This window comes from Eurosta solidaginis, chromosome 1 (assembly GCF_040869045.1).
Source record: "Eurosta solidaginis isolate ZX-2024a chromosome 1, ASM4086904v1, whole genome shotgun sequence".
In the NCBI taxonomy this organism is placed as follows: Eukaryota; Metazoa; Arthropoda; class Insecta; order Diptera; family Tephritidae; genus Eurosta; species Eurosta solidaginis.
The window spans coordinates 45,561,535-45,581,999 of NC_090319.1; the positions used below are offsets into that span (position 1 = coordinate 45,561,535).

Below are 20,465 nucleotides of genomic sequence, written 5' to 3' on the forward strand. Positions count from 1 at the left end.
TTTATAGGCGCGCTTAAGAGCTCAGTAACATTGAATATCAATGAAACCCAATTTATATAGTAACTTCAACAGAAAGAAACTGTTGGCCTAATGTTAACAATATATTGTAAATAATTCAGATTACAAATCAATCTAACTGAATTTTTTGTTAAAAGAACTTATTTCACTGGTAAGTTCAACATCTAAAGCAATATCGTGCAAATGAGTCAGCTAATTTTTATGAAAAACTTACGCTCATGGAGCCCACTACTTTGTGTTTATGAGCTGAAGCCACAGAAATGTCTGTCATATCAACAGACTTCACAGATCTATTATTGAATGAAGTCTGTTTTCATTGGCGTCCTTAGAGTGAATGCAATAATTGTAAGGTTAACGAGCTGTGGTATGATGATTGTTTTTTTCTGTTAATTTTACGGATGAAGTGGTTAATTCAAAATGAACTATTTGTGAGAAGTTGATTGAACAGCTATTTACGATGGATAAAAATTTACAGAAATTTCTGTTGCACTGACCAATAGTTCGGTTGATTTTTAAACTTTTTTTTTTTATAAAATATATTTCAGCTTTGAGAGGCTCTTTAAAAATTAGTTTATACGAAATTACACGCTAAGGACTAATGCAGTGGATCCACGGCACAGTTGTGGTCTACCATTTTTGCTTCACTAGACGATACCAGGTCCCGCATGGGCTTCAAATGTAGACTAGCAGTTGGATATCAAAATTAGTCTGAATATGTCAAAAGGTCAAATATGGTTGTATGAAGATCACAGACTTCCAAATGCTCTACTGATCCGCTATCTCTACTAATGACGGGTATTCTGAGAGCGTTTGTCAAGTTAAAACTCCAGCTATAAGGAGTGACACAACTATGAGATCTAGAAGCGGAAAGTGGCGTAGAAAGCTTCTTTCTACTAATTTTCAATAGAACGTACTCCTTTTATAACACAGGTGCTGGTTTTGATATGATTTTTCTGTTTGATCGTTAAACAAATTTCTGGTAACACTGTGGACTAGTTCTGAACATGTGAGGTGCTCACGGAGCGGCCAGTTCAGCTTCACCTAACCTCTCAATATAACCTGGCTCTGAAACTGTTTTATACATAATGCCCACTCTTGGCGCATAATGCTTTAATTAGCGGAGGCCTAGAATATACCCGCGGCAGGTATGTCTGTCGTAAGGGCCGACTAAAATACCAAATTGATTCAAGGGATTGTCAGCGAAATATATAGCTTCTCCAACCCAATTGTCAACCTTACCTACACGTGGTAAATCCTGTTGCTTTAACAGCCGAGGCTCTGGCGCCGACAACTTCCTCATGGATCTAGGTGGTTTGAGGACGCGTTGGCCTAGAAGGTTTTATGTGGTCATACTAAATCGTTACCGAGATGTTTGGTCTAGTACCTGCATCCCGCAAAGGACCAACAACATCGATAACACTCCCCAGAGCCTTCGGGAGTGTCCTCATCGCTACAACAACAACAACAACATTGGAAGCAAAGGATTTTACTTAATGGAAGTTTCTGTTTTCTCTAAAGATTCAAGATTTGTCAGACTAGGTAGAATTTAGTGAGAAAAAGCTGATTCAAATATGTATTATTTCCACCTACTTTGTTTTAGTGTTGAGTACATATTGATTTAAATATTTCCGTACATATGTATGTATGTACGTATATTGATATTTATTTACGGTCATATTTATGTCAGCTTAATCCCTAATGATATTGTGATATGTATAATGGGTCTGCATAAAATCGTTGCTTTGCTCCTTGAGGCATTCATAAGCCAATGAAGTATTAGTTGCATAAAATATAAATTCAACTTAATACATACATACATATACGGACGTCTTTTAGGTTAAAAAGCACTGTCTATAACATTCTAGGATCCTTTAAGTATTTTTCATGTATGTAAGCTGAAGGTGTGTGCGAAATAATTTAGTTTTCCTCTTTTCATTAAGTGCTAAATAACACAAATGCAAGCTTCAGTGAATTTTCTCGATTTGGTGATATGTTGCACAATTGTATATGAATGATTTATATATGTTGGTGAATACAGCAGGGGCGGTTTATTTAGTGGACTGATTTTGGTATAACATTTTTACACTGACGGAAATATTTTTGGTCTCGGCATATTTGCAATTTAACTTTGCTTTGAGCTTTTAGAAACATTGATTGCAAAACATTTCCTTGGGAGTCGTGCTGCGCACGGTCATCATGCCTATACATTAGACTGGGTTGGTCCCCATACAAAAAAAAAGTTGCTAATGTCCGCCCCTAAATTTAAAGATTATGTTGAGAGGGTTTCGGAAAATTTTTTTTTAAATTATTTTTTTATCCTTCGAAATACAGCCGAAAAGGTTTTTTCTTTGTAACTTGGTTATTTGACGCCCGATTTTTAAAATTGATATGCCAATATTTTGGCCTTGAGAAGCTTCACATTTTCGTTTAATGTCCTTTTAAGCTATGAAGTCGTTTTCACATGATAAGGTCAGCTAACAAAATGGAACCCCCGCAAATCCCCCCCTAATGTATACTTTTTTCCTTACCAAACGAAAGTACTTAAAAATTCAAGAAAATTTTGCTTTCAAACCATTTTACTAAAATAATAAACAAAGAAGTTATAGCACTTTCAATATTTATTGCAACTGTTATTTTACCTGATTTTTATTATACTGTAACGAATTTACTTGCAAATCCTCTTATTTGCCCTTCTGCTAAGTTCAAATCACTAAACTGTTGAATAAATAACTCCAATATTGAATAATGGAAAAATGGCCTTTATTAAAGTACTTCACAATAACACTTATACTTTGCATCTAGCTTGCTTAACAACCAAACTGATTGATAGTTCAAATGAAACTCTACTATTGCCCGCCAGATTGCGTGCTTAATCAATAACTGCTTGATAGCCCAACTCAAACTGAATTCCAGCGCCTCTACATTTGCTGCCTTATATACGCTCTGATTTCAACGTCCGCACCTTCTAGGCGCTTCCAGAATCTACTAGTTGCCATCAGCTCTCAAACCTCTCATCTGTAACTACAATTGCACGATTTTATAGCTTTTCTCATTGCATACTTTCAGGAGTATCTCAGATATATGCATGTGTTTGTGCATTGACTCTCCGCTGCTCGTATACGTACATGGTACATATGTGTGGACGCAATTATTGTTTCATTTATGTAGATACATAATGATTGAATTATTGATGTGAATTCACGTCACTGCTTAGCATCGGCTTAGAGATAGCAGCACCCCTAATATTCGTAACAATACTTAGACCTGAAGCTCATGATATTTTTGGAGGAAAAATTATTATTAGGGTTTGCATTGAAAAGTTAATAAGGATATTCCAAATATCATAAATAGGGGAAGTCCAAGTAAATAAGTGAGTCAAACCTGTTGTTTCGTATTTATAATAATAACACTATGCGACAAAATCAACTTTTTTTCTGGGTATTGGACAAAACCCACTTTTTTGTAGGGATTGATGCTTAAGTAAACAAAGTACTATCTCCGTTTTTCGAAGTTAGCCTCCAAAAAATAGATATCGGCTTTCCAAGCAGAGAAACATGTTGAAACGTTAGGGAGTGACTATTCGGCCCTCGACATCATAAGCAGCCTAAGTGGATGTCATTGCGTAACTCATGGGTGAAAATTGTATAATCCTCGGCGCATCTACATAATTAAAATTTTACAAGAACCCTGGATACAATTTTAAAAATGTAGACCAAAGTTTGCAGACGTTTGTGTTCACAACATTGATTTCAATAGTCTTCGTTAAATAAAACGATAATTTAGAATGAAAGTCGACCGATTTTAAGTTGAAAGATGTTAACTGCTGTTTTCCTGCCTTATGATATAAGAGCTCATTATGGATGACCGCGTAGCTTCAGTTTTCAGACTAGTCATTAGTTCGACTGTCTTGGGAAAGCTTTTGCTTCACCACTTTGAGTGTTGTTGCGAAGGACAAAGCCTCACCTCGTAAATATATGTGCCTACGTATTCACATTTGTAAAAGGACCCGTAACGCGTAGGTTATATTTAAACTTGGTTGGTAGGCTATAAACAATGTGATTCACTCCAAGGGACTAGTTTTGGATAGGGCTGCCAACTTTGGGAATTGTCAAACCGGCAGACTTTGTTGTTGAAGGATGAAGTGTGAAAATCAAAATCAACATTTCAGACGCTATTTTTAAGTTTCGCAAATAAACAGCAGATGTTTAAATGTAAGCCCAAGTGATTTTTCAAATCCTTCTCATACGTACATATATCCTCAACTTAAGTATGAGGTAAGAATCATTTCAAAGGAATGTTTATACCCCTAGAACCTACTAAAGGATTTTGCATCACTGATTTCGCTTATTCCTTCAGCCAATCGCAAAGCAATTTTTTTTTTTTAAATCGGTACCTTTTTTTGGGTAATTTACTTTTTTAACAACTTAATTATTAATTAAAAAAAAAAAAAAAATGCAAAGTGGCATATAAATTTATTATATAACTTTTCTTTTAGTGCTTTGTTTTAATAAATTGGTCAATTGGGTGATGCAAAGTCTGTGTTAAGCTGACATCGAAAGCGCCTGTTTTTTAAAATAACTTTTGAACAGTTAGAAAGAGTTAAATTTCGCAATTAGTTTCTTATAACTGGCAGTGATGCTCATCCATTGATACCACTTTCGAGCATATCCGACAAATTTTCGACACGAACAATGAATGGCCTATACAGTCTTAAAGAAAAGAAAATATTGTAACGCGCCGGACGCCGCCGCCGCCGATGTTTTTGACATTCGGCGGCGGCGTGCGAAAAATGCCTAAAATCGGCGGCGTATATCTCTAATACATATATACTAACGATACCGTCTTCCTATGTGATTTTCTCCGTTTAATTATTTTGTACAGAATAAATAAATGTTAATTAACTGATATGAATATTTATGGACTTTTTTCCAATTTAGACAATTTGCTTTTAATTTTAAGTCCCTGATAAAAGTTAAATGCATTGAAATTCTTAAGGAATTTGTAAAGCCTTAAAATTAAATTTAATTAGACAGTTTCAATACACAAAAATCATATAGGGTTGACTTACACTACCGCTGAAGTTCGAACTAACTAGAATCGCAATTAGTTTTAATTCAGTGTGGCTCAGAATAGCGTCCATTCGGACATCATCGACTATACAGTTCTGAATTTATGGAAATTATATACAGTGTTAAAACTTCATGTATACGCATCTGCACAGAAAGAATTTTTTATGTCCAAACATCTTTGCTTATGGTATGGGGGAATACAGGATGTAGGCCTACGTATAGTCATTTGTGCGAAATGAGACAGAAAATCTGTAAAGGAAAATTAAAGAAGGCAGAAAAAGCAATTGATATTACGGCGAATATTAGCATCACTATGATGCTAGTAAATAATCACAACAACAAAAAAAGCAAGCAACCACACTTATGTACAAGGAAACGAAGAATATTCCATACACATAACCAGCAGCTTGAAGCAGAGAGATTATTTCACATACATATATGTAGCCGGCAGCTAAGAACAGAAGCTGTTACTCACACATACACACATATGGCTAGAAGAAAAGCATAAACTACAGATATACATGTATATAGCTAAATAACCAAGCATAAGATACAACTGTTCTGTAAGGCATGTGCGTGAAACGTCTAGACCTAAGGAGAAATGGGCTAACGAGATAACCGAGAATATAAAAGAGGCGCAATCTGAGAAATCATTATTCAAGTTTTGATTTAAACACGTTATTAGTTGTGAAGTACCTCGCCCAAAGTAGTCTAAATAAAGACCATTTTGCAATACTGAATATTGGAGTCATTTATTCGACAGTTCAGCGATTAGAACGTTAGCAGAAGGTTTAAAATAAGCGGGATTTCCCAAAATTCGTAACAATTTATAATGAAGATAGTGAAGCGAGATAGGAAAATAAGTAAGGAGTAAAGAAAATGAAAGAGAATTAGAGAACGAAGAAAAAAACCAGTAGACTTAAAATGTTGACCATAATGTGGATGATAATACCCTGCAAACATTCAGAGTCATAAAGGAATCAAAAAGGAGTCAGATTGGAGCATTTGCGCTCTTTATGAACTCATCTAAGAGTCCGATATGAATTATATTTCCTTCATGTGAGATCGTTCGATATGAGCCTATTTTAATATACGATATGACTCATATATATCACATATTGGCGTCGTAAACAGCTCACTTTCGGTACATATTGCACGTTTTCGGAGCGATTTATGGGCATTCAAAGTCTCATATATATATTGCAATTTTTGTTTCTGAATTACTTTGAATAAGGATATTTAAAGTTTCTAAAATAGGAAAGCATATTCAAATCGTTGTTTAGGAAAATGGACTAAGCAGATAGTTTGAATGAAAGGGACAGTATCCATATGAACGGCATACTGAAATAATGCTTAAAAAATTCAACAGAAAATATCTATTGGGATTCCATGAATGGAGGCGGTCAGCAACAATGAAATAAACCTATTGCATATCAATAAGCAACAAAGAAGCGGAAGAAGTTCAAACAAATTTTGTACATACATACATATGTAATTAAAACGAAAAAATTTCTATGATCTATAATATAGAAATAAGTCGGGTTTTCCTTCCTGACGCTATAACTCCAGAACGCACGAACCGATTTCCACGGTTTTGCATTCGTTGGAAAGATCTCGAGCTCCGTGAGGTTTATAGGATCAGGTTCGACGCACAGGGTCTCGAGATAAAGGCCAAAACGTGGAGCCGGATACACCTAGAATGTATTTTTACATTATGGGTACCAAATTGAAGCTGTTGATGAGTGCTTTAGCACAGGGTACTTTTCATACCTATTGGTGACTAGGGTCTCGAGATATAGGCCAAAATGTGGACCCGGGTACACCTAGAATGTGTTTTTACATTATGGGTATCAAATTGAAGCTGTTGCTGTGCGCTTTAGTTCCAAGTAAGTTTTACACCGCTGGGTGACTAGGGTCTCGAGATACAGCCAAAAACATGGACCTGGATACCCCTAGAATGTGTGTGTATTATGGATATCAAATGAAAGCTATTTCTGAGAGCTTTAAAGTAATATTCATTGTGATATTCGATTTAGTCGCATCAACCTGGAAAAACTGATAAATATGCATGCGAAGCCGAAATAAAGACATGAATTAATAATACCCACATACCTATTCAAATACGTCATAATCGATTTGCCTGAAATTTGGTATATAAATTTGCCTATATTAGTATTTACGATGATTTTTTCCGGGAAGTAGACCAGAGACGGACTGGGACTGGGATTAGGACTAGGACTTGGAGTGTGACTGGGACTGAGACTCGGAATGGGACTGGAACAAAATACATACCACCCTCTGGGACTGGCAATAAGATATGAAGAAGAATCAGAAAAACTTGAGAGAAGAGAAACGAGAGAAGGAGATTGAGAAAGAGATATAATGAGACGAAGATGAACATAGATGAAGCGAAAAATATGGAGGGAGGAGTGAATACAAAGATAAGGAAAAAGTGTAGAGGGGCGAGGGCAGAGTTAGACGGAAAAAGCTTATTAAAATGTATGCAGATAGACCAAATTTAGGGCAGAAGAACGTCTGCCGGGTCTGCTAGTCAAATATAAATATTTGTTCAAAATTGCTTTGTTAACAATACATTCCTAACAAACGGCACATAATTTCATGATAACGGAGTCATAAAAGACTGACGTACTTCGGACTCATAGGGGATTTCTAAATTATGAGCGCTCCGACAATGTTTGAGGCTAGGACGATGGTCATTATCATCTCGGTAACGAAGATAAAATAGGGCAAGAAAAGAAACGAAGAGAGAGTAGTAGAAGGTAAATGAAAGATAAATAGAGTAGAGAAAGGAAGTATTAGAAGTCAAAACGGGAACCAAACTCTGTACCGGGACCGAAAGCGAGCATCGTTTTATCTACTTTTCATCGACGTTCGATATTTTGACTGCTAAGTGGAATATTACTCTATCTCTGCCGCCGCTCCATAAACGCCGTCCATCAGAATTTGGTTGAACAGCACCCTGCACTAGAATTCGGTTGAAGAGAGTAGACGGCAAGCCGATAGAAAACCGATAGCTTGACAGCAATCTTGCTTTCTATAATCTGCCTATAGTTAAGCAGGAAATTGTCCAGCCAGTGCCGTAATGTAATATATGGACTATAAAATCTCCTCCCAACTCGCCAATCATATTCCAAATACCACGACAAGTTGAGAATAAGTAATAAACTAAAATTTAAAAACTCTATTTTCAACACATAAATTCATAAGATATCTAGTAAATTAACTTTAAAATTCATAAGTTCCTTTTGACAAAAGTCGTTTATTTTATTTTGTAAACATTCACAACTTTTAAATTTTTTTGCTAACTACAGGAATTTTTTACATCATCTTTCACAGATTGACTGCAACAGCATTCCAAAGACGCTCTCAAGTGGCCTGCACTTAAAATATGTCCATACGCTCTCATCAAATTCAGGCGCTCTTGGCGCGTCGACGAGAAGCCGAACACGAACGTATTGAACGCACAGCTGCAGTTGATCGTTATTATGATCATTGGGGTAGAGTAACGACACGCTTTGAAAACTGGACAAATCCAGAGTATTATAAAAATGCTGACGAGCAACTGAAACAAAGACGTGAAAAACGTGAGAAAGAACTAAAACAATGTGAACGCCGGAAACGTTTGCGTGACTTATTTGAAAAAGAGAAAGCAGTTCATGAGAGAGAAATGCTCACAGCCGGCAGACCACGATCACGTAAAATAAACGCAACCAACGAACTGCTAGCCAAAATCGATCAAAATGCCAAAGAACGTGAAAATATTAAACGTAAACTAGATTTGGAAGCCAAACTGTATGGGCGTTGGCGTCATGGCGTCGACGATGACAATGTACTATTCGAATCGAAATCCAGCAATGAAACACTTGCCAAACTCAATTGGTTGGATAAGAAAATCGAAGAACAACAAGAGCGTGAGCGTGAAGAAGCACAGTCACAGGAACGTAACCTACGGCTGCAAGAACAAATCAATCGCACCGAAGAGGTACAGCGCGAACGTCAACTCATACGCGAGAAGGAGATTAAGGAAATACGCGGCTTGCAAGAGAAACACATGGATGAGTTGAAGAAGCGCCAAACAGAGGCGGATAATTTAAAAGATGAAGAGAAACATTTGCGCTCATGTTTGAGTGATTTGGAAAAAGAATTAGAGCTACTGGAGGAGAGTTGTGCGCTTATAGCAGATACCGCCGATATGTCACAGGCATTCAATTTGAAAAAAATCAAACTTTATATACGCAAGCGGTCCGAAGCTTTCTGCAATCAAATCAAACTCTGCACAAGTATGTTGCAGCGCTTAAGCTCTTATACAACACGCGCCGATTATGTCAAGAAATTGTTGGCTAAATATAAGGAATCTTTAGATGCTGAATCATACATATACTCGCAAGTTGAGGCAATGTATGAATCTGAAGCTAAATATAGTCTGCAACGTCTCGAATCTGCTTGGCAACAACAGCACTTGGAACGATATCACGAAATGAAACAACTTTTGACTGATGAGCGTTGCAACTTCGGTGCACGCATAAGCGATAATTTGCAGCGTCAAACAGATATTTATGAAGTGCGCTCCACACATCTCACAGCACTTGAGAACTCCAATGAGAAGCTAAAGCAATTGGTAGCTGAAGAACAGCAATCGCCACGTAATGCGTCTTCTCTAGCCACCTGTGAATCAATCACACAATTAAATGGTGCTGCTCATGAAAATGCTGACTGCGTAGATGAACGCTCTGTGGCTGTCGATGATAATATGAGCATCGCTGATTTAATGGCCAGCAGCGCTCGTTTAAGAAGCGCCAGCAGTTCAAATACTTTAATGCCACAACAAGTGCCGAATTATGGTAAGCGCAAACCTATGCCCACTGCGTTACCCAAAGTTACAAATTCGTTTACAAATTTGAACTTGGACGTTTGGCAAGATTTTCCCGCAGCTGACTACGGTGTCAATTCACCACGTTTGACCGCACAACGTTCGCTAATCGAAGTCACACCAGATTCATCCTCACGGCCCCAATTCGGACGCAAACGTGTTGCCTGGACATGAATTGTTTAATTTTCAACAAGTTTTTTTTTTAATAAGTACTCTTAATTAATTTTTATAGATATTCTTGTTTTAGTAATTTAGTCTATATTCAAGTATTTTGATAGCAGCTTATAAAAACTATAAAATCGAATAAAATTTATCTGATAAAAATTTCGCCTTGACTGATGATGTCAATGTGCCCAGCATACACCACTAATTGTTTGCTTTTATAGAATATTGTTCCAATGCAGTGAAGCTCTGCAGCTCTTATTATAATTTTGTCTCTGTCTGTCGTTTAGTTTGGAGCGACTCTGAGAGATCGTTGTTATTGTTGCGGTAAAGACACTCCCTAAAGAGTGTTATCGTTGTTGTGGTCCTTCACTTGATATAGATCCGGTACGTTCCGGTGATAAGCATGGTGCTGGTGTACAAGCCAAACTATCTGGAGAACGATTTAATATGACCACATTGAACCTCCTAAGATATCCCGCCCTACACCCTAGTTCCATGAAGAACTTGGGATCCCCAGAGCCTCGGGTGCTAAAGAAACAGGATTCGCCACTGTTAAGTGAGGTTGACAATTGGGTTGGAGAAACTATAAATTGCGCTTGCAACGTTAAGAGCTCCTTCTCAATTCTGATTGAGCTGATTGTGTTGCTCAACGTTATTTATTATTTAAAATCTACGTAGAGGTTTTTTCGCGATCTGGTCGATGATAGATTAATTAGGTCTGAAGCCGCACTGATAAGGTCTAATCATGGGTATGTGTCTTACGCTCAATACGCTTGCCAGGATCTTATATGCGATAATAAGGAAGCTGATTCCGCGATAGTTGGCGCAGCTTGCAGTATCATCTTCTTGTGAAATTGACAGACAACACTTTGATTTCAATCGCCAGGCATGAACTCGTCCGACCACATATTTCACCGAAGCTGATGTATGTGCCTTACCAACTCCTGGCGTACGATTTTGAATAGCCCCACAAGCAATTCATTATAATCGGAGGGGAGTAATGTCCCTCCATCATCATCGAGTGCTGGTGCGGGCTCATCATCTTCCCTGGGCGATAACTCGCTGTCTCCACACAATAGTGCTCGCTTCATAATTTAGGTAATCTATGGCCATTGGTAATCAGGTCGTCGTTTTCGTTATTACAGAAGTTTGCCCAGGGCTTAAAACTTTTTTCTGTCGACAAAACTTTTGGTAAAATTACCAGCATTATTGGCCCCCAGCTAAAGCTCGTCCCTTCCCATTTTAACTCGCGGTAGCGTTCACTCGCTCTTCCTGCTGCGTTCGCTTTTAACCTTGCGCGGTAGACAGCGTCCATCCTTTCGGTGGAAACCCAGCATTATTTATGATGTTGTTGTTGTAGCGATAAGGGTGATCCCCGAAGGCTTTGGGGAGTGCTATCGATGTAATGGTCCTTTGCTGGATACAGATCCGGTACGCTCCGGTACCACAGCACCATTAGGTGCTAGCCCGACCATCTCGGGAACGATTTATGTGTCCACATTAAACCTTCAGGCCATCCCCTCCCTCCCCACCCCCAAGTTCTATGAGGAGCTTGGGGTCGCCAGAGCCTCGTCTGTTAGTGAAACAGCTTTCGCCGCGGATAGGTGAGGTTGACAATTGGGTTTGGAGAAGCTATATATTGCGCTGGCAACCTGAAGGGTTGCGCTACACAGCCCCTTGAATCTGGTATTTTAGTCGCCTCTTACGACAGGCATACCTACCGCGGGAATATTCTGACCCCCTAACCCGCATTATTTATCGTTCTTGTTATTGTTCCGTGGTGGCCGCAAGTCAATTTTTTCTTCGTTGGCGGTAGGAACTGCTTTAGAGAGAGATTTTATTGTGAAGGCTGAACCTACCGACTGTAGGGCTCAGAACACCTTCTTCGCCTACCCTGGCGTTAAGTCACCAAACACGACTTAGGTCACTATCTGCAAAATTTACTGTCCTAAACTGACGCATCTCGGAGACTTTTTTTTAGGAATCGAAGTCCTTACAGTCAGTGTTGCTCTCTAAATAGACCGCTGCCTGTCCTAGCACCAATCCCCTCGGTACTACCGGTAATTATAATAAGTGGTTTGTGGAACTAGTATCAACGTCCGTTGAGTTTCGTTCCCGTTTTAACTGCCTGAATTGATGAACAGCACCAGGTTTCTGAACCTTGACTTGTTATTGTTGTTTTGTTAACAGTTCTTGGCCCCATTCAATGGACACGACCGCTCACAAATTGTCAACAAAGTCCTCTGACGGGAGCAATCTGGCAGTTTCAACAGAGGCGGACCATAGGGAGACTGGTGTTAGCGGCGTAGGTTCCACATTACAATTGATAAGATGGTTGGGGTCTTGACTTCATGTTTTTTTATCGGTTGTAAAGCTCCTAGTTTAAAATACGCTACTTCACTTATTCTCATCATCTGGGTACTGGCATTAACCAATTGATGACGCAGAAGCATTTCAAAATACATTCCGAGCGAAAAATTGCACTGATGAAGGCTCGATGCCGAGTTCGGTTTGTCTCCAAACCAAATCCTTCTAATACAAACAAATTATACACCCTACTGGAAAACGTAACAAAAAAACGAATACCACGTACAAGACAATATCAACCGCTACCATAATAAGTAGTTGGGCTTAAACGGCTTTAGCGACTTTTGCGTATTAAGTTACTGCCGTCGTCTCTGTTTCGCGATAGTTGACGTTAATTAGGAGCATCAATGACGATGAAGTCTTTCGCCACCTGATTATCCCAACTGAGTTATACCCCCTCCTCTACTGCCGAATACGCGCGGCTATCGAAATACTGTCTATGTCGCAGTGTCTTTCTCAGTGAGCATAACATAACCTAGCGTACTAGCTATGTTTAGCTCTGCGTAGAGCTCGGGAATCATGACGGGAAGAACGAAAAACTTTGCGAAAAAAATTGTCTGTGGTAAGTAAGGTAGGCAATAGGATAAAACAATTCTTGCCGGATCATACAAGACCAAGCTATTTTTAAAAGAAAAATTGCATGACTTAATAAGAGAGATTCGTGAGGCTTCCACGACAAAAGTAGACGTTTTTACTTAGAATTGATTGTACAATCTGACCACACCTTAAACGTTGTCGAAATAATCGCTTGTATGAAGCTTAACCCTCTCTTGTGTATATCATGTACATATGTATGATGTGTTCGCGTTGACGCACAAACCTGTGAAACAAATTTTTAATCCGCATTTAAAACTCCGCTCTAGGGAACTATAAAGAGTATGAAAAAACCTAACGTTTGGGGGGACATTGAAGCAGGAATAAGTACTGAGTGAAAAAAGCTACTACCTGTGGCATTTATGTCAGTCTGCAAAACACTCCGCAGTCAAAGTGTCAGATTAAACCTCAGCTTATTTTGTACTAAAAGCACGCGCTGGTCAGATTAATTGTGGGAGTAGATTTTGTAGGGTGGAGTAGAGTAAATAGTGGCAATTGGCAAATGGACTATCAGTTTGTATGTAAGTTTGGTGAAAACAAAAAACTATTTTGTGCTATTTCGTTCTTTTTAGTGACGTTAGAAACGTTGGTCAGCGATCACTTCAAACCATTGTGGATAAAACAAGTGTGCATGGCGGAACGACACAAGGTGGCAGCATGGAACAGCTGATTATAAACTTTTTTTATTTGAATTGATACATAAACTTCCGCCGCAGTACAATTTTGACATTTGTCCATCGAATTTACAAAGACAAAGTACATGGGACTTTTATATATATTTGTACCATGGTTTGTAGGTATGTCACCATGCTGCCACCTTGTATCGTTCTGCCATGCAAGTGTGATATCTTATCGGTCAAATGCCTGACAGGATGTTTAATATGGCTGCTTTTAAGCCTTTTGACAGGGTGTTCAATATGGCGGCTCATAGGGCCGGCTATCTTCAGCGGGTGATAGAAAGAGATACAGAATGAGACAGCGATAGTCAATAAAAAATCAGGTGATCCAATCTATTTGTAATTTTGACGTCTATGCAGAAGTTATCACACTTGTCTTATCCACAATGCTTCAAATGAGTTAAAGGCATTTCGACTGCTGAGTGGAATATCAGCCTATCTCAGCTGTCGTTTCACAGAAAACTCCAGAAGAAACCCTTATTTCAGAGTTTGCTTCAAAAAAGCCCTGTCTTGGAATTCATTCCGTCCTATAGTATGGATCGTATGACAGCGATATTTAAACATCTAACTACATCACAAACCTTGCCATTAATCCACAGTTCATGCAACTTCCTTACTTAGTTGGCACTTTGCCGTTTAAACCAGTTCGATCGATCGTCTTCCAAATCACGCCATTCGCATTTTCGTTGCGCAATCTGGGAACAGCCAAAGCTTATCCCTTCTTCTTCTTCTTATTCTTCTTGTAGGAAGAGCAGACTCCCCGAAGATTTTGGGAAGATTTATCGATGGTGATTTTCTTGACGGATATTGATCCGGATCATGCCGGTAAATAGCACCATTAAGGTAATCCGATTATCTCAAGAATGATCACATAAATCTTTCTATGCTGTAGTTCGCATTATAACTGATCTAAAATGAATCTCTAAGATGAAGGTTATATATCTATCTCTTCTCACTTTGGTTACATAAATAACTGCCATTCTGCTCTAGAGCGGCACCCGCGCTAAGGATCATTTTTGGATCACTTAACTTCTGCTGCAGCATCACCATTTTAATGCCATTTTGACTAAGTGATTACGTAAAGCAGCACAGATATTTCAAGGCTAATTTTGTTGATTACCCGACAGGGTGGATAATTGATGAAAGTTGAGTAGATTTTCCGTTTTCCTTTCTTAAATTTTGTTTAGAGACAACCCGGCTAAGTCTCTCATCTTCAGTACCAATTTTGGTTCTCTTATTATGATCCAAGTGGCCGCCGTGTTCTGGTGTTAGCGCGCTCCGGCTACCACACCGAAGATCCGGGGTTTGATTCGCGGGCTATGCAACTTCAAAAATTTAGAAACATTTCAATTAGAACACTCAAACACTCCGAGTGTATTTCTGCTATTAAAAGCTTCTCAGTGAAAACTAAAATATGTAAGTCCCGTCCCGCTAATATATAGGGAAGGAGTATGACGAAAATTTGAAGAGAAGATCGGCCTAAAATCTCTTCGAAGGTTATCGCGCCTTGTATTTTTTCTTATAGTCTCTAGCTGTGATAAACAAATCTTAATGTGTGAAATTGTTTGTGTTACTGCATTTGAGTCTTGTATAGGAAGTTGATCCCTTCACAGTCTTGTACATTAGGGTGCTCGATTATCCGACTTTTTTCAAAAACCGGTTTTCTGATTATTCGAAAAATGTTAATTAGAAAAAAACCGTCTTTAGGTTCTCAAACCGGGGGAAAACTGGATAAACCGGTTTTTTAGTACTTGCCCAAAATAATACAATTTCCGTTCAGCTAAAAATAAAAGGCTAACATACCAATAGATAAATCGTTTATTAAAAACAAAACAAATTCAATGTGTATTTAAGACAGTTATAAACAAAAGAATATTAAGTCTTATTTCATTACACAGTATAAAATTTATTTATGGTAAGGAAAAGTCCTCATATGTGAAGACTTTAGTTATTGCGATTAAAGTAATATTTTAAAAATAAAATACAGTTTAAATGTTTCGGGGCAATCTATTATTTTCTTTAGACTTTATGAAACTTGAAGCAGAAAATGCTCTTTCACTCAATGTGCTAATTGTCTTTGCCGTACTTTTTCGATAAATGATTTGGGTTTTGAATATCGCGAATGGTCTTATCCAACTCACTTTTCAAATCATTTTCTGAATCCTGAATCTGACAGTAATCCAGATCTCGATAAAAATTTAACATGTTGCCGTATTTCGATAAACTTTCAAAGGCCGTTATAGTCCTTCTAAAAAACCGGTTAACCGAAGAATAAAACCGTGTTATTCGATATTCGAAATTTTAGGATAAAGAAAAACCGGCCAAAAAATTAAGAAAAAAACCGATTAAAACCAGTTGGAATAAACCGGGTCGATCACCCTACTATACATTGTCGACTACGACAAGAAGTCTACAATAAAACAGTTCCAACGCTTCAAAGCTAAGAGTACCACAACTGCTGGTTAGTTCCAAGTTTAATGAGTTTCATGTGATATATTTCAAATAACAAAACTAACACTGCACTGATACCTTTCCATTTCCTGCAAGGTATGTTTATTAAAAAATAACAGAAGCCTAGACACAGTATTCAGTAACGGCAGCTGGTGTTTGTGTACCTAACAGATGAAGTTCGCTACAAAGTAAAAATTTTATTTAACTTATAACAAACACTTAACGAAAGTGGTTGAAAAAGTAGATTGAAGAACTCATGTATTCAGGCATGTTAAAGTTAAAACTTTGATGAAATTAAGTATTTGGTGTACAGATTGCGTGGAATGTACAAGACAGCTGCATAAAATTGGTATATTTGTAGGCAAATTCTTACGCTAAAGAGATTTTGCATTATTAAAATTGCAGGAGTGCATTGAGTAATTTATATGCACATAAATGCATTCAAGCAAAATGTGGCATAGTAATTAGTTAATGCAATTTATTTTGTTTAAAATAGATAAACAACAACTTTGCGGATGCTAGTTTTATAAGAATTTACTACATAGCTCATACAAATTTTTCCTTAAAATACGAGGTTATATTGGGAAATACTTATGACTATAAAATTGATTGGCTATACAAATTTAATTTTAATAATATTACTTGTTGGTTCTATTTATTGTCTAAAACAGCTGTTGAAAATTCTGAGGTACACACTTTCCAACTGTATTTGAGAAACGAGCAAATGTATTTGAGAAATGGGCAAATACTTTTAGAAAATGGGCAAATGTATTCGAGAAGAGATGAAATGCACATCAGAAAGAGTGCAAAACATAAATTAAATAAGTTATTCAAATATACATATTTGCTCCTTTCGCAAACATATTGTAACGAATTTACTTGCAAATCCTCTTATTTGCAACCTTCTGCTAAATTCGAATAACTTAAACTGTTGAATAAATAACTCCAATATTTAATAATGCAAAATGGCCTTTATTAAAGTACTTCACAATAAATAACTCTACTATTGCCCGACAGATTGCGTGCTTAATCAAAACTGAATTATTGCGCCTCGCCTGTTGTTGCCTTTTATACTCTCTGATTTCCTCGTTCGCGCTTCCATTTCCAGAATCTACTAGTTGGCCATCAGCTATCAAATTTCTCAGATGTAACTACAATTGCACGATTTTATAGCTTTTCTCATTGCATACTTTCCGGAGTATCTCAGATATATGCATGTGGTTGTGCGTTGCTTCTCAGCTGCGTATACATACGTACATATGTGTATACATAATGATTGAATTATTGATGTGCATTCACGTCACTGCTTAGCATCGGCAAAGAGATGATATTCGTTACAATATTTATCCATTTCTCAAATACTTTTGCCCTTTTCTCAAATACGTTTTCTTTTTCTCAATTTCATTTGCTGATTTCTATATACATTTGCTCTTTTCTCAAATTCATTTGACCATTTCTCAAATACAATTGACCTTTTATCAAATACATTTGCCTTTTTAGAATTGTATCTTTCTGGAATTTGACAAACTTTTGACAGCGAAGATACGAACACGCCTCTGTGGAGCAAAGAAAGTGCGCGCAGTGACACAAGGAAGAATCTTCCGCCTGACGATGTGTCCGAGCAACATATTTCTATCTTATTACGCATTGCCGGCGCGGCAAAGCGCGGTATAATGAAGCGTCATCATGAGGCGATAAGGATGGACATACGCCTATTTAGGAGGAAAATATGTTAGGCAAAACGACGTGGGTACGAGGAACTTCAGATGCTTTTACCAAACAATCCAGCGGATGTTGGAAGATTTCAAGACCTGAGCAGATTTCTGTAGGAACGATAATGGCAACCTCGTAACTGACGTATCCTTCGGAAGCCCTTTTTAGGAAAATGCGAGTAGATTATACGAAATAGGGATTCCAAATATTATTGTTTTATAAATTACTCCCTCTGGTTGTAGTACATATCCGATGTAGCAGGCAGTAGGTTCAAACAAGTTGTATAGCTTTTCATAAGCTACTTGGGTGACCTGGGTCGCGTCCATTATACCTGCCTACCTCTTCTCATGTCATGAGTCATAAACCATAGCCACGTAAGCTAAAATGGTATTTGAAGGTTCATGACCATCAAAGAATACTCAAAAAACTGACACTAACCCGTATAGTAAGCACAGCTGAATAAAATTTCTCGCTCACACTTTCTTCATGAGCTCGTTAACTTAAGCAGTGACTGACTTTGAAATAATCCTAATTATGTATGTGTCTATATTACGCTAAGTTTGTCATTTACAACAAGCAAAACTTATTTCCGTCAAAGTACTTCAAAGTAGTGTTTCTTATTTTATATATCATATCTCTTGTTTTATCAGATGACAAAATTAACCCAGAGCTCACTATTCGTATTTTTTCTTCTTACACTTACTTAGCGCCAGCATAAGTAAGCAAATGTAATTAACATTTTCTGGTTTTAAGGAAATTAAAAAAAAGTTCTTTAATATCTTTGTAAATATATTTAAGCGTTGGCTTTTATTTAAATTAAATTTCGTATACTTGAAGAAAAGAAACGTTACACAAAATAGAACGGAAACGAAGTACGATAATAATGCCGCAAACCCATGTAATATATGCTTACATACACATGTGTATCGTGAAAGTGCTACCGCTATTACAACAAACTAGTTACCAACTACTCTACAGGTAGTATAACTCTTAAGCCCAACTAGACAGACAATTCTAACAATCAAATGTAAGAAGTATTTAAGAAAGTTTGTTAAAGATTTAGAAAGAAGGGCATCTGTATGCTTCTTCATATTCTTCTTCTTCTTCTCGCAGTGCTTTGCCCCAACCAAGACATACGATGAATCATAAATTTACATCAATTAGCTCTTATGGAAGTCCAAGAAAACTAGCATTTTCAATAGGGTTGGATCAGAGTGAGATTAGATTGTTAAAGGCGTTGTAATTGAAAAGATGGTTGATGTTACGTGGAGACGCATTATATGCAGGACATACATTGCGTAAGTCGTTATTCATGATTCATTGATAGCAGAAATAATTGATCTACCGTAAGTACCAGCTGTCGTCGGCCTAACCTTACTATGCGCCAATATACACGTAGCCAAGGAAACGTTTGACCAGCCCCATGATTTGCCTTTTTTGATACCAATAGATGATGTGAGTGGACACAGCACCACCTTGATGGGATTGGAGGCCTATTTAAACTTCTTTCAAACTATTTACATTCGAGTTAAACAACTCCCCCGAATTTCGATATTAGCTACAGCCACAATGAGCGGAAACGAAGCAAGCACTGAGTACTATCTGCTCTCCGTGATACCGTGAGGCCACTCCCGGTTAAGTAGTCACTTACCTTCGAGCTGGAGCCCTGGAAAAACTAAAAAAAAAAAAATAAAAATAAGAACAAGTAAGGAACTAAGTTCGGGTGCAACCGAACATTACTTACTCAGTTGAGAGCTATGGAGACAAAATAAGGGAAAATCACCTCGTAGTTAAATGACCCTAGGGTAACCCTGGAATGTGTTTGTATGACATGTGTATCAAATGGAAGGTATTAAAGAGTATTTTAAGAGGGAGTGGGCCATAGTTCTATAGATGGACGGCATTTAGGGATATCGCCATAACGGTGGACCAGGGCTGACTCTAGTATTTGTTTGTACGACATGGGTATCAAATGAAAGTGTTAATGAGTATTTTAAAAGGGAGTGGGCTTAGTTCTATGGGTGGACGCCTTTTCGAGATATCGCCATAAACGTGGACCAGGGGTGACTCTAGAATTTGTTTGTACGATATGGATATCAAATGAAAGGTGTTAATGAGTATTTTAAAAGGGAGTGGGCCTAAGTTCTATAGGCGGACGCCTTTTCGAGATATCGCCATAAAGATGGACCAGGGGTGACTCTAGAATTTGTTTGTATGATATGGGTATCAAATGAAAAGTGTTAATGAGTATTTTAAAAGGGAGTGGGTCTTAGTTCTACAGGTGGACGCCTTTTCGAGATATCGCCATAAAGGTAAACCAGGGGTGACTCTAGAATGCGTTTGTACGATATGAGTATCAAATGAAAGGTGTTAATGAGTATTTTAAAAGGGAGTGGGCCTAAGTTCTATAGGCGGACGCCTTTTCGAGATATCGCCATAAAGGTGGATCAGGGGTGACTCTAGAATTTGTACGATATGGGTATCAAATGAAAGGTGTTAATGAGTATTTTAAAAGGGAGT

General features: G+C 37.8%; 1 protein-coding gene across 4 annotated transcripts in view; it reads left to right on the forward strand.

Moving 5' to 3' along the window:
• The window catches only part of LOC137252734 (trichoplein keratin filament-binding protein), a 310,267-nt gene extending 299,928 nt beyond the window's left edge, over window positions 1–10,339 (forward strand). For all 4 annotated transcript variants that reach the window (XM_067788814.1, XM_067788821.1, XM_067788836.1 and 1 more), the window contains exon 2: window positions 8,445–10,339. In XM_067788814.1, coding sequence (XP_067644915.1) covers window positions 8,497–10,152 — 1,656 coding nt within the window. In that variant the 5' untranslated portion in view covers window positions 8,445–8,496 and the 3' untranslated portion in view covers window positions 10,153–10,339. The remainder of the gene's footprint in view (window positions 1–8,444) is intronic.
• The last annotated feature ends 10,126 nt before the right edge of the window (window positions 10,340–20,465 follow it).